Source organism: Lycorma delicatula, chromosome 1 (genome assembly GCF_047948215.1).
Source record: "Lycorma delicatula isolate Av1 chromosome 1, ASM4794821v1, whole genome shotgun sequence".
NCBI lineage: Eukaryota > Metazoa > Arthropoda > Insecta > Hemiptera > Fulgoridae > Lycorma > Lycorma delicatula.
This window is the reverse complement of record NC_134455.1, coordinates 152,519,474-152,534,028: the sequence shown is the minus strand read 5'-3', so window position 1 is coordinate 152,534,028 and position 14,555 is coordinate 152,519,474. Positions and strand designations below refer to the sequence as shown.

The following is a 14,555-nucleotide window of genomic DNA, read 5'->3' as shown; positions in this document are numbered from 1 at the left end:
TTATCAGATCTACAATTCTATAAATGATATAAATTTGGTAAGAGTATTTGTGGTGAAAGACCTTGGATTATTACTGGACCACAGCACTGGTCCAGTAATAATCCAAGGTCTGTCATATATATATATATATATATATAAAGAGTGCTGTATTTAGTGGCTAGCCACAAGGATGTTTTAAAAGATTTTAATTATTTGACTACGCATATTTTATATTTGTAATAACTTGGTATTTTGATTTGTAATTTTTAAATTTTAATCAACTGAAAGGGAATTTCTCGAAATAGCGCTATTGATATATAGGGGAGAATAATAAATTAAAAAATAAGGTAAGAGCTCCTATTTGGTTCTGCACTGTGGTGGATTGCTACATTTTATTTTTGCTTTTGAATTAATTAGTCCAGAGGAAAATATGAGAATATAAAACTTAATTAATATATATATATATATATATATTTCTAAGTCGACCTTTTCATGACACATATTCTTCTGTACTAATATACAAATATAAACCAAATTGATCCACCCAAGTACTGAAATGTACATTAAATAAGATGCACTTACCTTATTTTTTCATATCTTTATAAAAACGTGTTCATGGAAACCCACAAAATAATTTAAATAGTTAAAAATTAAATAAATAACTAGGATGAAATGCACCATGTAACTTGGCCAGCCAATGTTACAGTACTGTTTGGATTTGGATTAAATTAAATTGAATTATACATTATCATTATTTGAAAAAGTGCTGCCATCTACTGCAGCCTTTATAAGTGTGTCATCATATTCTATTGTTCAATTTAATTTAATCCAAATCCACACTATTGTTACATTGGCTAGCCAAGTTGCATGGTGCATTTCATCCTAGTTATTTATTTGTTTTAATTTTTTACAAAATTGACATTATATTTTATATATGTAGTTTTTAATTTTTAACTTTTTTCTATAATTTTTATTTTAAAAACGTTTTGAATATATTTTTAATCTTTGAAATAATAAAAAAAATTTTACCTTGATAAATTGGATTGTATTTGAGTATAGTATGTAACTTGATATAAACAGTTTAAATTACAACTGAAGATATGGGTTTCCACAAAAATGCTTTTGTAAAGACTTGAAAAAATAAGTTAAGTGTCATCTTATTTAATGCTTATTTCTGTACTTGGGTGGATCAGTTTAATTTATATTTATATACATATACTTCGAGTAATTTTCCATGTTATGCAGATACTTTGGCAGCTCATTCTACATGTAAAAATAGAGAAAAAATGTCTTATAAACATAGGTCTGGAAACGCATTATTAATGAGTTATAGCTGATGAAAAATTTCACTCATATTTCATCTACTCCAGTGAAATGAAGCCATACAAAAATTCTTGGGATGCAAAAATGTAAGTTAATATGATGGTTTCATATCAAATTCAATTTGACAATTTGAAAAAATTGAGTGAGAACTATAACTTGTGTAGTTTTTTTAGCAAACTGACAAAAATGCAAAAAAAGGAGTCAAAAAACACTTTTTAATGTCTAGCTTGTAATAACTTTGTTAAATTGCCAATAAACAGATAAAGCCCATTAATAAAATTTGTAGGAAATTTAATTCTAAACAGAATAGTATAAATAAAGAAAACAGAAAGTGAGTAGCAGTTAAATAAAATAGATTTTTATTTTGAGCACTAAAAACCTAAATTTAACTTGAAAATGATTTTTAACGTAAAAAATTAATAAAATTTACAATAAATTTTCATAAATGTTTCCATTTATTTCAATGCACTTTTCTGCATGTTTGTGGATTGCTTGTGTTGCTTAGTTCATGAAGGCTGTTCTTTAACAGCGCAAAAGAAACAGTAATACGGGCAAGTAACTCCTCTCGGGTATTTACTTTCAACTTATAAACATTACACTTCATCCAACTCCATACACAAAAATCCATTGGCCTAAGATATGATGATCTGGGTGGCCAGAATTGTGAACCGCCTCGACCAATCATTTATCTGGGAATTTCTGATTTAAGTAGGCAGAAGCAATATGATAGAAATGTGGAGATGCGCCGTCATGCTCAAAGCATGTCCAGCATCCTGTTGCAAGAGGAAATCTTCAAGTAATGGCTGTAATGTTCTTGAAGAAACAAGAACAATTATAGCCATTACACCTGTTAAGGTGTACTTACACTTAACTTAAAGTGTACGTACACCTGTTAAGTGTTCTTGGAAAATAAAATGTCCAGTTAACTGATTGTGAATAATCCCATGCCATACATTAATGGCAAATCGCTGTTAAAACTTGCATTCCACTGTTGCATGAGGGTTTACTTCTGCCCATGAGTGTTGGTTTCTCATGTTGTTTATACTATCACGAGTGAACTGTGACTCATCGGTAAATAAAATGTTCTTGAAGAGTTATCAATGAGTATTTAACAGATTGCAGAATGCCAAGTGAAGGGCGGATCTCTTGCATTGTAGATGTTGTACTTTTTGTTTATGATACGATAAAGGTTGTTATTCTTAAGTGTCCTTCACACTTATTTTGTGAAACTCTTAACTGGGAGATAGTTTGTGAAACTCTTAAGATGTCATGTACTGACACAGAGACAATGCTGAATAGCAGCAATAATGCTTTTATCGACATTAACATCATGTTGGAGAGAACGGTCATGAGGGATATGATTACTTCTAAGAAAAGATCCTATTTCCTGTAACGTACAAAGTGCTGCACTAATAGATCTTGGATTTGGAATTCTGCGATTAGGATAACATTGTTGATATTCTTCAAAAATGGCTGTAGCACTGTCTTCACACAAACCATAAATAAACACCTTATCAACATATTATTCATTCAAATATAAGTATGGCATTATTACTTCAGTGACCAACCAAATTCAAAACAGTTATGCAGTACAGCTACTTGTACTAAAAGGAAAATTGCACTAATGAATTGAAACTTGACTGTAAGCTTAAAAAACAACACAATTACAGTTAAAAAAATACTTAATTGTTGTCAGTTGTTATTGTATTGCCAACTCATGAAATAAAAATTTCTCAAAAAAAAAATTTATTTTTATTTGATTTAAATGAAAATCATAGTTTTTTTAACAGAACTTAAATACATCATTACGATCATTGATTCAGTATTATCCCATACAAAATAATTTATTTTGAAATTTTTATCATTTTCCCCAGTTTTGAAAAAATACATTGGTAATCAATAAAAATTATTTTCCAGTTAAATTTAGCTTTGTATTGCTCTAAATAAAAGTCAGTTTTATTTAAATGCTATTCACTTTTGCTTACTTTATTTTTACTATTCTGTTTATAATTAAATTTCCTATAAGTTTTATTAAAGAGTTTTATCTGTTTATTGGCAGTTGAACAAAGTTATTACAAGTCAAACTAAAAAAGTGTGTTTTTCAACTCCTGTTTTTTGCCAGTTTTCTACAGAAGTTACAGTTCTCAAATTCATCTTTTTCAATATGTCCAATTTAATTTCATATGAAACCGTCAAATTACCTTACATATTTGCATTCATGAATTTCTGTGTGGCTCATTTCACTGGAGGAGATGAAATCTGGGTGAAATTTTTCAACAACTGTAATTCATTAACAAATCATTTCCAGATCTATGTTTATATGTACTTTTTTCTTTATTTTTACATGTAGAATGGGCTGTCAAAGTATCTGCATAATGTGGTAAATCACTCTGTATGTATATAATATGCCACCTGATTCACATGTAGATTGTAAAATACTGGGTTTGTTTTATGGTTGATTGATTGACAGACACATTAACGTAGTCTTATTAATTAAATATATATTAACCAAATTAAATATATATTTTCTTATTTTTTTATTCATATGTATAAATAACATATTGGCTTGCTAGGTGATAGTATATTTGTATTTTTGCATGCTTGCTTTGCTATTAAATAAATTAACTTTTATGTTAACAGTTTTATGTATAACTTTTGTTTTTAATACTTTAGCAAATTAATGTATTTTAAAATTGATTAAATAACTATGCAAATTTATGCAAATCATGTGTTTTTTAATGTTAAAGTTTGTGTTTAATTGAGGAAGGTTATAAATATCCACAGGTTTATTTACATACGCAGCTAACTATTTATTAAAACAGATTGTTCTCGTTCTTTATTATTATTCTTTTGTCATTTTCACATGACTACTCAATGTTAATAAAATAACTTTCATCCTCATTTCTGTTACTAGCAAACCTTGAAAGATATGAAATATATTTTTACAGTATGGCTTGCTAGATCTAAAATTTCAATTTATGTTTTGTTACTAAAATATAATAATGTTATTTACCCAAAAAATAAATTGTATAAAATTATATGTGCTTAAATTCTTTTCTCCTTCAACTTTTTATTAAAATTCATCCTTAGCATATGAATTATAAAAAACTTTCCTTGCAAAGTGGTAGAAGGAACAACTCATTTGAATTTTTTTTTAATTGTGTAAAATTTGCAAAAACAGTATTTACTGTAATTTTTATTGCTTGAAATTTTACCCTCCGAAAATGTAAATTAAAAAAAAAATGTACAGCCCTAACTGGGAACGAGTGTAATGTATTTTTTGGTAAAGTATGTCCTGAGTGAGTAAAAGCAAAAATTCCGTCTTTCAAGAGAAGGTAGCCTACTAGTAAATATTTCAAATGAAGAAATAGGAAACATTGCTAAAATTTCAATCATGTAAATTTCTATATCTATTTTAAATAATATAATTTTTCAAATTTCATTTAAGAAGATTATTTCATGTGCGCACAGTTTTAATAACAACAGTAAAACAGACACAAATTGAAGAAAAAAATTACTTTAAGAAAAATCCCTTTGCTTTAGTTTTCTATGAAATAAAAAGTTAACATGAATACCAAATCCATTTTAGCAATTATTTACAGATTAAACTTTATTGTAATTGTAGCACATAATAGTATTTGTTGTAAGTATATTACTGTCAATCATAAACCTGTGAGAATTATATTACAGTAAAATTCTACATTATATTTTTTTTTTATTTACATTACATTTTAGATCTTGAGAAAACGTTCACCCAATTTTGATAAATATCAAAATAAAATTCAGTCTTTTATAAAATTTCCCTTCAGGAATCATGTAGCTGTCTCTTACAGAATGTAATTAATTTAGTCAGTGAATCAAAATATCCTATTAAAAAAAAAGAAGAAAAAATGGTACTGTAAAGTAGATACTCTTTGTTTAACCTTTATTGCTCACCCATTAATAAAGTTATCTAAATAAATTGATCTAAAAAATCATCCTCCAATTCAATAAAAAAAAAAAAAATTAAAAGAATCATTATTCAGATTACCTCCAAAAAACTCTTCATTTTTAACTGGACATTGATATAACAATCATACGGACTGCAAGATTGTTATTTAAATATGAAAATTTGTGTTTTAAATATTACTTAAACATTAAAAAATATTAAACGTTTCTAATTATTAACTAGAATTATATTTCAGGTGCAATTTCTGTAAATAACTAATAAAAAATAAAGTTAATTTTTCAATACAAAAATGTTTCTGATAATTTTGGACAGTAGAAAGTTGACTGGCAGCTGATACAAGCTGCTTGAGGAAAATGCACTGAAACTAAATTAATTACTTTATTACTTTTTTACATACATGAGTTAGATATGAGGCGTTTTTTCCTGGCTATTAGAAGAATCTTTTTTTAAACTTATTCATTTTTATATAAAAATAGTTTAAAAAAATAACAGGATTATGAAAATTGATCAAAAGATTTATAGATTAAAAAATAATAGTGATTGTTTAAAAGGTTTATACAGAAAGTATTTTTTCTTTTGATCACCACAGAGGATTTCAGAATTGTAGAGGGTATTTTCAGTCTGTGTTTAATGCACATAAGCTTGAATGTATTATTTATATATGTTTTATTTTCAGGATTATTTATTTGACTTTTATGATTTATTTTATATATTGTCTCTCAGGTTAAGCCTACAGGAGGTGTTCCAGTATTACCGACTGCAAGTCTGAGTTTTGGAAAAAATAAAAAGAAAGAAAAAAGCAAAGCAGACGCAAAGTAAGTAAAAGAAAATTTTACAGTTTTTTGTGCTTCGTATAGAAAACATTAAATGTGTCTCATAGAAAATACAGCTTATGAAATCAGTTCCAACAGTGGATTAATGGAATCATTTTGATGGACCTACTAATGATTTAGAAGAACACTACGCGTAATCTTTTGTTTAGAATGCACAGTATAAAAAAAGATTGTGTATAAAAATTAATCAAAATTATTCTAAAGAGATAAAAACAACTGTTTTAGGGGATTAGTACATAATGCTTTCATAAGTGAACTCTCACTAACAATGAAAAGTCAGTTCCCGTCCGTTTATATTAGTGCAATATGGGCCAACTTTAATGACTGCAGTTATGTTATTATGATTTTCCTGAGTTTTTAAAATGTGTAAAAGAAAAGAAAATCTTCCTCAATGAAAAATTATATTAATATGATCTATTCAAATATATAAAAATTTCATCTGGTAGAAATTCTCCGTAAATAATGGTAGTATGTGATGACTGAAATATATAAATGACTCAAGTTTGACAAAATGATCCATAATGTTCAGCAAGTGTTCATGATGAAGATTAGTGTAATTCATTCACCTGAAATTTTAAATTTTTTTTATAAATATTCAAAAATGAGATATTTAGTCAATTAAATATCATTTATTTGAATAAATCACGTATCTACTTTTAGATAAAAAAGTGTGTCAAAAACGTGCATGAATTACCATAAATGTGGTATTCCATACCCTGTCCTGCGACAAAAATGGAGTGAAAAATCTAAGTAAGGTTCATTAGAGTGGATAATTCACTACTGATTGATCACATACCGTTACTGTTCATATTTCACACATCCATTACAACAGTAATGGAAATAAGTGTATAAGTTTTCATTGTATTGAAAACTCATACATTTATTTGATAAGTATACACTTATATCATAATCATACATTTTTATATCAAACACCAATAATTGACTTTCACAGAATCTTGTATCATCATTTGATACATAATTTTATAATTACATTAAAAAAGGGACATATCAAAAAAAAGTAATTTTCTTTCTTTTTGTATTAGTACAATATGGGCCAAGTTTAATGACTGCAATCATGTTATTATGATTTTCCAGAGTTTTATAACGTATAAAAGAATAGAAAATCTTGCTCAATGAAAAATTGTTTAAGTATGATCCCAATCAAATGTAAACAAATTTCATTTAGTAGTAATTTTCAGAGTTCCCTTGTGCAAGCCTTATGTGCTAATCCTTTTTTTATCTCTATAACAATTTTTATTCATTTTTAATATGCATTCTAAACAAAATATTAAATTGAAATATTATTAAAAAAAATAATTAATTATAAAAACCTTAATAATTATTTACTTATTAAAAAGACAAAAGAATTATGTGAAAAATTTAGACTAAAACAAGTAATTAAACAGGTTTATAAGGACAAGGTTTTTGTTAATAATATATTATATTCATTACATTTACAAATACTTAAAGAGTTGGGATTTTCCGTTTATATGAACATAAGAGATTTAATTGATTTTGAAAAAGAGAAATTAAATAAAACTTTTGACAAAAAAATAAATAAATAAATTATAACAACAATAAGTATCGTAATGCAATACAAAATTTATTTCATAGAAATTTTTAAAAAACCTATTTCTCATAACAGTAATTTTAATAGATTCAAAAACAAGAAAGAGGATTAAATAAGAATTATTCTAATATATTTCTTGATAAAAAAAAAATTATAATTTTGAACACTCAAATTTAATTTAAATGATAGCAAGTATAATATATTAAAAATATCACAATTGATAGGAACATGATATTGAAAGATTGGATTAATTTTATTAAGAAATGTATGGAATTAGCCGTAATATAAAAAAACATTTTTTTTTGTCTTCACTCATTTGACTGGTTTGATGCAGCTCTCCAAGATTCCCCATCTAGTGCTAGTCATTTCATTTTGGTTGTACCCCCTACATCCTACATCCCTAACAATTTGTTTTACATATTCCAAATGTTGCCTGCCTGCAAAACTTTTTCCTTCTACCTGACCCTTGCATATTAAAGTGACTATTCCAGGATGCCTTAACATGTGGCCTATCTCTTCTTTTAACTATATTTTTCCAATTGCTTCTTTCTTCATTGGTTTGCTGCAACACACTTCATTTGTCACTTTATCTACTCACCTGATTTTTAACATTCTCCTATAGCACCACATTTCAAAAGCTTCTAATCTTTTTTTCTCAGGTACTCCGATCGTCCAAGTTTCACTTACATATAAAGCGACACTCCAAACATATACTTCCAAAAATCTTTTCCTGACATTTAAATTAATTTTTGATGTAAACAAATTATATTTCTGACTGAAAGCTTGTTTTGCCTGTGCTATTTGGCATTTTATATCATTCCTGCCTCGTCCATCTTTAGTAATTCTTTTTCCCAAATAACAAAATTCTTCTACCTCCATAATCTTTTCTCTTCCTATTTTCACATTCAGTGGTCCATCTTCATTATTTCTACTACATTTCATTACTTTCGTTTTGTTCTTGTTTATTTTCATGCGGTATTTCTTGCATAGGACTTCATCCATGCCGTTCATTGTTTCTTCTAAATCCTTTTTTCTCGACTAGAATTACTATATCATCAGCAAATCGTAGCATCTTTATCTTTTGACCTAGTACTGTTACTCCGGATCTAAATTGTTCTGTAACATCATTAACTGCTAGTTCTATGTAAAGATTAAAAAGTAACGGGAATAGGAAACATCCTTGTCAGACTCCCTTTCTTATTCCGTAATAATTCTTTCTTATGTTGTTCAATTATTACTCTTGCTGTAAATGTTAGCAATCGTTCTTCTATCTCTGTATTTATACTGTAATTTATTTAAAATGCTGAACATTTAATTCCAGTCTACATTATCGAATGCCTTTTCTAGGTCTATAAATGCCAAGTTTGTTGGTTTGTTTTTCTTTAATCTTCCTTCTACTTTTATTCTGAGGCCTAAAATTGCTTCCCTTGTCCCTATACTTTTTCTGAAACCAAATTGGTCTTCTCCCAACACTTCTTCCACTCCTCTCAATTCTTCTGTACAGAATTCCAGTTAAGATTTTTGATGCATGGCTAGTTAAGCTAATTGTTCTGTATTCTTCACATTTATCTGCTCCTGCTTTCTTTGGTATCATGACTATAACACTCTTTTTGAAGTCTGACAGAACTTCCCCTTTTTCATAAATATTACACACCAGTTTGTGTAATCTATCAATCGCTTCCTCACCTGCACTGCACAATAATTCTGCAGGTATTCCATTTATTCCAGCCTTCCTGCCATTCAAATCTTTTAATGCTCTCTTAAATTCAGATCTCAGTATTGTTTCTCCTCTTTTATCTTCTTTGACTTCCTCTATAACACCATTTTCTGATTAATTTCCTCCGTATAACTCTTCAATATGTTCCACCCACCTATCGACTTTGCCTTTGTATTATAAATCGGTGTACTATCTTTGTTTAACACATTATTAGATTTTAATTAATGTACCCCAAAATTTTCCTTAACTTTACTGTATGCTCTGTCTATTTTACCATTGTTCATTTCTCTTTCCCCTTCTGAACACTTTCCTTTAATCCACTCTTCTTTCGCTAGTTTGCAGTTCCTGTTTATAGTATTTCTTAATTGTCTATAGTTCCTTTTACTTTCTTCATCACTAGCATTCTTATATTTTCTACGTTCATTCATCAGCTGCAATATATCGTCTGAAAGCCAAGGTTTTCTACCAGTTCTCTTTGTTCCGCCTAAGTTCGCTTCTGCTGATTTAAGAATTTCCTTTTTAACATTCTCCCATTCTTCTATATTTTCTACTTCGTCTTTTTTACTCAGATCTCTTGTGATGTCTTCCTCAAAAATCCTTTTTACCTCCTCTTCATCAAGCTTCTTTAAATTCCACTTATTTATCTGACATCTTTTCTTCAGGTTTTTAAACCCCAATCTACATTTCATTATCACTAAATTATGGTCGCTATCAATATTTGCTCCAGGGTAAGTTTAGCAGTCGACAAGTTGATTTCTAAATCTTTGCTTAACCTTGATATAATTTATCTGATACCTTGCAGTATTGCCTGGCTTTTTCCATGTATATATTCTTCTATTATGATTCTTAAACTGGGTGTTGGCAATTACTAAATTGTACTTCATGCAAAACTCTATAAGTTGGTCCCTGCTTTCATTCCTTTGGCCAGCCCATATTCACCCACTATATTTCCTTCCTTGCCTTTTCCAATGCTTGCAACTATTATTAAATTTTCATCTCCTTTTATGTGTTTAATTGCTTCGTCAATTTCTCATATACACACTACCTCATCGTCATCATGGATGCTTGTAGGCATATAGACATTAATAATCGTTGTCTGTTTAGGTTTCAATTTTATCCTTATTACAATGATTCTATCGCTATGCATTTTAAAATACTCTACTCTCGTCCCTGTCTTCGAAGAAGACAGCCCATTATTTAAAGCTGAGTTAATTATTCTAAAATCAACTTCCCAAAAGTCGTTTCCCTCTTCCCACCGAACATCGCTAATTCCTACTCCATCTACATTTATCCTATCCATTTCCCTCTTTAAATTTTCTACCCTACCAATGTTTTTTGGATTTCTAATATTCCTCGCTCCGACTCGTAGAATGTTATTTTTTAATTTTCTGGTGACTCTCTCAGTAGTACCCACCCGGAGATCCGAACAGGGGACTAGTTTACCTCCGGAATATTTTACCAAGGAAGGCATCATTGCTATATGAAATAGCAGAGAGTTACATTTTCTTGGAAAAAAAGCAGCTGTAGTTTTCCATTGCTTTCAGCTGCGCAGTACTCAGAAGACTGAATGATGTTGATATGGCCGTTTAAGGCGTCCTGTCCTATGCCCGTAACAACTACTGAAAGAGCTGCTGTCCTCTTTCAGGAATCATTCCTTAGTCTAGCTCTCAACAGATACCTCTCAGATATGGTTGCACCTTCAGTCCAGCTTCTCTGTTTCACTGAGCACTCAAGCTCCCTCACCAACCGCAAGGTCTCATGATTCATAGAGGGAGAAAAAAACATTATATGGTTAATAAACAAATAACAAAATTTGAGGTTATTAAACTAAAAAATAAGCTTAACCCATTTGAATCATATGATGCCCAGAGGTTGTCACGATTTTTTGGCACATAATTCATATGATGACCTCCGGTCGCAATGCTGCAGTGCTCCATATACATGCATATATTTCAGTTTGTAGCTCATAGGTGGCATTGCAATGTATTCTGTAGTGAAGTGCTGATATGTGATTTTTGTAAATCCCCCCTTTCTAGCCTTGCTCACTGCTTCTTATTGAAATAAAATAATTTCTTTGTTCATAATTTTTTGATGACCTGAGTAGCCATCATGGCAGAGAAAAGGTTTTGTGGTATTCAATATATATTGAATAAGTTTCAGTCAGATCCACCTTCAAAACTTCAAATATTTTCAGAATATATTGAACCTTTGTTTGATAAAATTTGTGATGAAATTTGTAGGTGTGAAAATCGCATATCCAATTGTATTTGAGTAAAAATAGATGTATTGACTCACTCATATTTCCCGAAACAATGAGCAGAGAAAGATTCAAGCTAATATTACGTTTCTTGGATTTCACTACTAACAACAATGAAAATGAAAAACTAAAAAAAAATTAGACCTATCATGCAAATATTTTTCTACAAAATTTTCCGAATTATATCTCCCTTCTTAGAACATTGCTTTGGATGAAAATCTAATGATTCAGAGGTCGCCTTTCATTTGTGCAATGTAATAGATCTAAACTATCAAGATTTGGAATAAGATTTGTTAATCTAGTTGAGGCTATTGTTTTTTGTTTCAAAATTTGTGTAGGTGATGATGTGATAAATCCTACTGTTTCTGCCAGTACTATTGTGATTGACATGTGTGAACCAATGTTGGACCAAGGTTACACATTGTTTTTAGGTAATTGGTATTCTTCTCCAAGATATATATAGAAGGCTAACAAATATAGAGAGAAAAACAAATGTAATTGAAACTGTGAGATATTTTCTTTGGAAAACCTGTATTCATTGATTTTATATGATTTTTTATGTATTACTGTGTTCCCAACATACTGCCAGGGGATTTAAGTAGGATTTCTAAGTCAGCTGTATAGGCATTTAAATATGACATCAATGGGCTAATGATAATAATGTAATATTATTAAAATCAGCTAAGACTAATACACCAATCATTATGTATAAAAATAAATACAAAGAACTTATGGATAATTACATTCAAAATTTATTTTAAAGTGATAAAAGACCTGACAAACAAATATTTTAAAATTATAAAGGATTTAATATCTAAGCATAAACCAGTATTTAATTATGATAATAGATTAGGTTTAAGGATAATAGATTACTCAAGGCACCATCATACCTAAAATTTACCGGATTACCAAAGTTACATAAAATAAGTAATCCTATAAGACCATTAATAAATGTTAAAACAGCACCTGCATATTTTATAACTAAAATTTGTAGAATAAAAATGAATCTTGATTATAAGCATTGTGTTAAAAATGGTTACAAAGTCATAAATAAGTTAAAATTTATTAAAGCTAATTTTAACACTAAAATGGTAAGTTATGTGTCACGAACATATACCCTAATATACCAGTTGATAAAACAATAGAAATAATAAGAAAATCACTTAAAGGAAACCCCCAGAGTATACAAATACGTTGATCACCATTGTGAGGAATATTTGTTTCCAAAATTATTTTGAATATATTCACAAAAAAAAGTTTATCTGTGTTCACCTATTTCTGCAAGCGTGTCAGAGATTTTTTATACAACATTTTAAAAGTATTTTAGTTCATGGCATATTGAGTACACCCCAAGTACTATTATGGATAAGACATGTAGATGATATTTTGGTCATATATAATCCAGTTATAAATAATTAACATTAGATCATTTTAGATGAACTTAATAATTATAATGATAATTTAAAATTTACATGTGAAATGTGAGATAAATGCATTTTATAGATATTGAAATTGAAATAAACATAACTAACGTTATAGAAACAACAGTTTTTAGAAAACACACACTACAAATAGTTTTACAATACATGTAATTCCTAATCACCCATTGTTACAAAAATGTATACGTATCAAAACCTGATTTTTAGAACTATACATTATACAAGGAACAGTGAAAATAAAGTAAGAAAGAAATAGATGTAATAAAACAAATAGCAGTATTTAATGCTAAATGTATTTCATGGTTTTGATGATAAAGTTATACAAAAGGTATATAAGTATAAAGAGCAGAGAATAAAAGTACCTTGGTAGTTCTACAAAATTGTACCAAGGAAATAAAAGAGATTATTAATAGTTTTTTTCTTAGAATACAACACTAGTAAAATAATAGAAAAATAAACAATGTTTATGATAAAAATAAATGTAAAAAGCATACAAACAAATAAATAATCATATTACAAAATATTTAAGGAATAATAATAATGGAAAGGATTTAAGGGGAATATATAAAATTAAATATAATGAATGTAGTAAAATTTATATTGGTAAAACTTAACAGATCTTTTAAAAAAGATTTTTGGAACATTATAATGCTTACACAAATGGAAAGAGAGGTGTTTAGATATACATTAGGTTGTGGCCGACCATTTGGTGCAATGTAGGCATAGTATTAGCGATTATAAATTAATTTAGAAATTTTTTAATTTATAACGGTAGAAAAATGAATATATATGAAAAAATATTATATTAATACATTTTTAAAAAATTATGAAATTATTAACCTTCAGGTCTTTTTTGAAGATTATATTTTATTTAAAGACATAATGGGTTGTATTAGTTGGTACCAATGTTTACAAACTTAGTTGTATGATGTTTTAAATTTACATAATTTCAGTATAGCAGTGAAGTTGTGTTACAAGTTTTGTGGTTGTTACATGCTTTCTAAATTTTTAAGTTTCTGTTTCTTTTTTGTTTTTGTTATTTGTTGATGTAATTATAGAATTATGTACCGACTGATGATGCAGGATCCCATGGAAGTCCCAATAGTTGACTATTGGTATTAGTTTTTAGGTTTTTCTGGTGTTGTGTGTTTTGGTTTTTGTTTTTCAGTTTAATTAGCACAGTGGTTAATATGTTGATGAATCATTTGAATTTTCAGAAAAAAATATATATGTATATATTTATGATACATATGATACTAAACATAAACGATTAATACATTATATAAATACAAGTAATTTTTTATGTTGATTTGCTAATAATCAAGATCTTATATAGAGCTTAGAAGATTGGTCTTAGCATAGAATAATGTTTCCTTATGTTTTATTGTTCAGTTATTTAGAAAATTCTATGTGGTATGGTATCACTTCTTACTTATCTGTTTTAGAAGATTGATCATTTTTCCTGCTAGTATACATATACAGTGTACT

General features: G+C 28.3%; 1 protein-coding gene across 5 annotated transcripts in view; it reads left to right on the top strand.

The window, feature by feature from the left end:
* cora (erythrocyte membrane protein band 4.1 like coracle) overlaps nt 1-14,555 on the top strand; it is a 208,161-nt gene that overhangs the window by 158,395 nt on the left and 35,211 nt on the right. For all 5 annotated transcript variants that reach the window (XM_075365229.1, XM_075365232.1, XM_075365231.1 and 2 more), the window contains one exon: nt 5,975-6,066. In XM_075365229.1, coding sequence (XP_075221344.1) covers nt 5,975-6,066 — 92 coding nt within the window. The remainder of the gene's footprint in view (nt 1-5,974; nt 6,067-14,555) is intronic.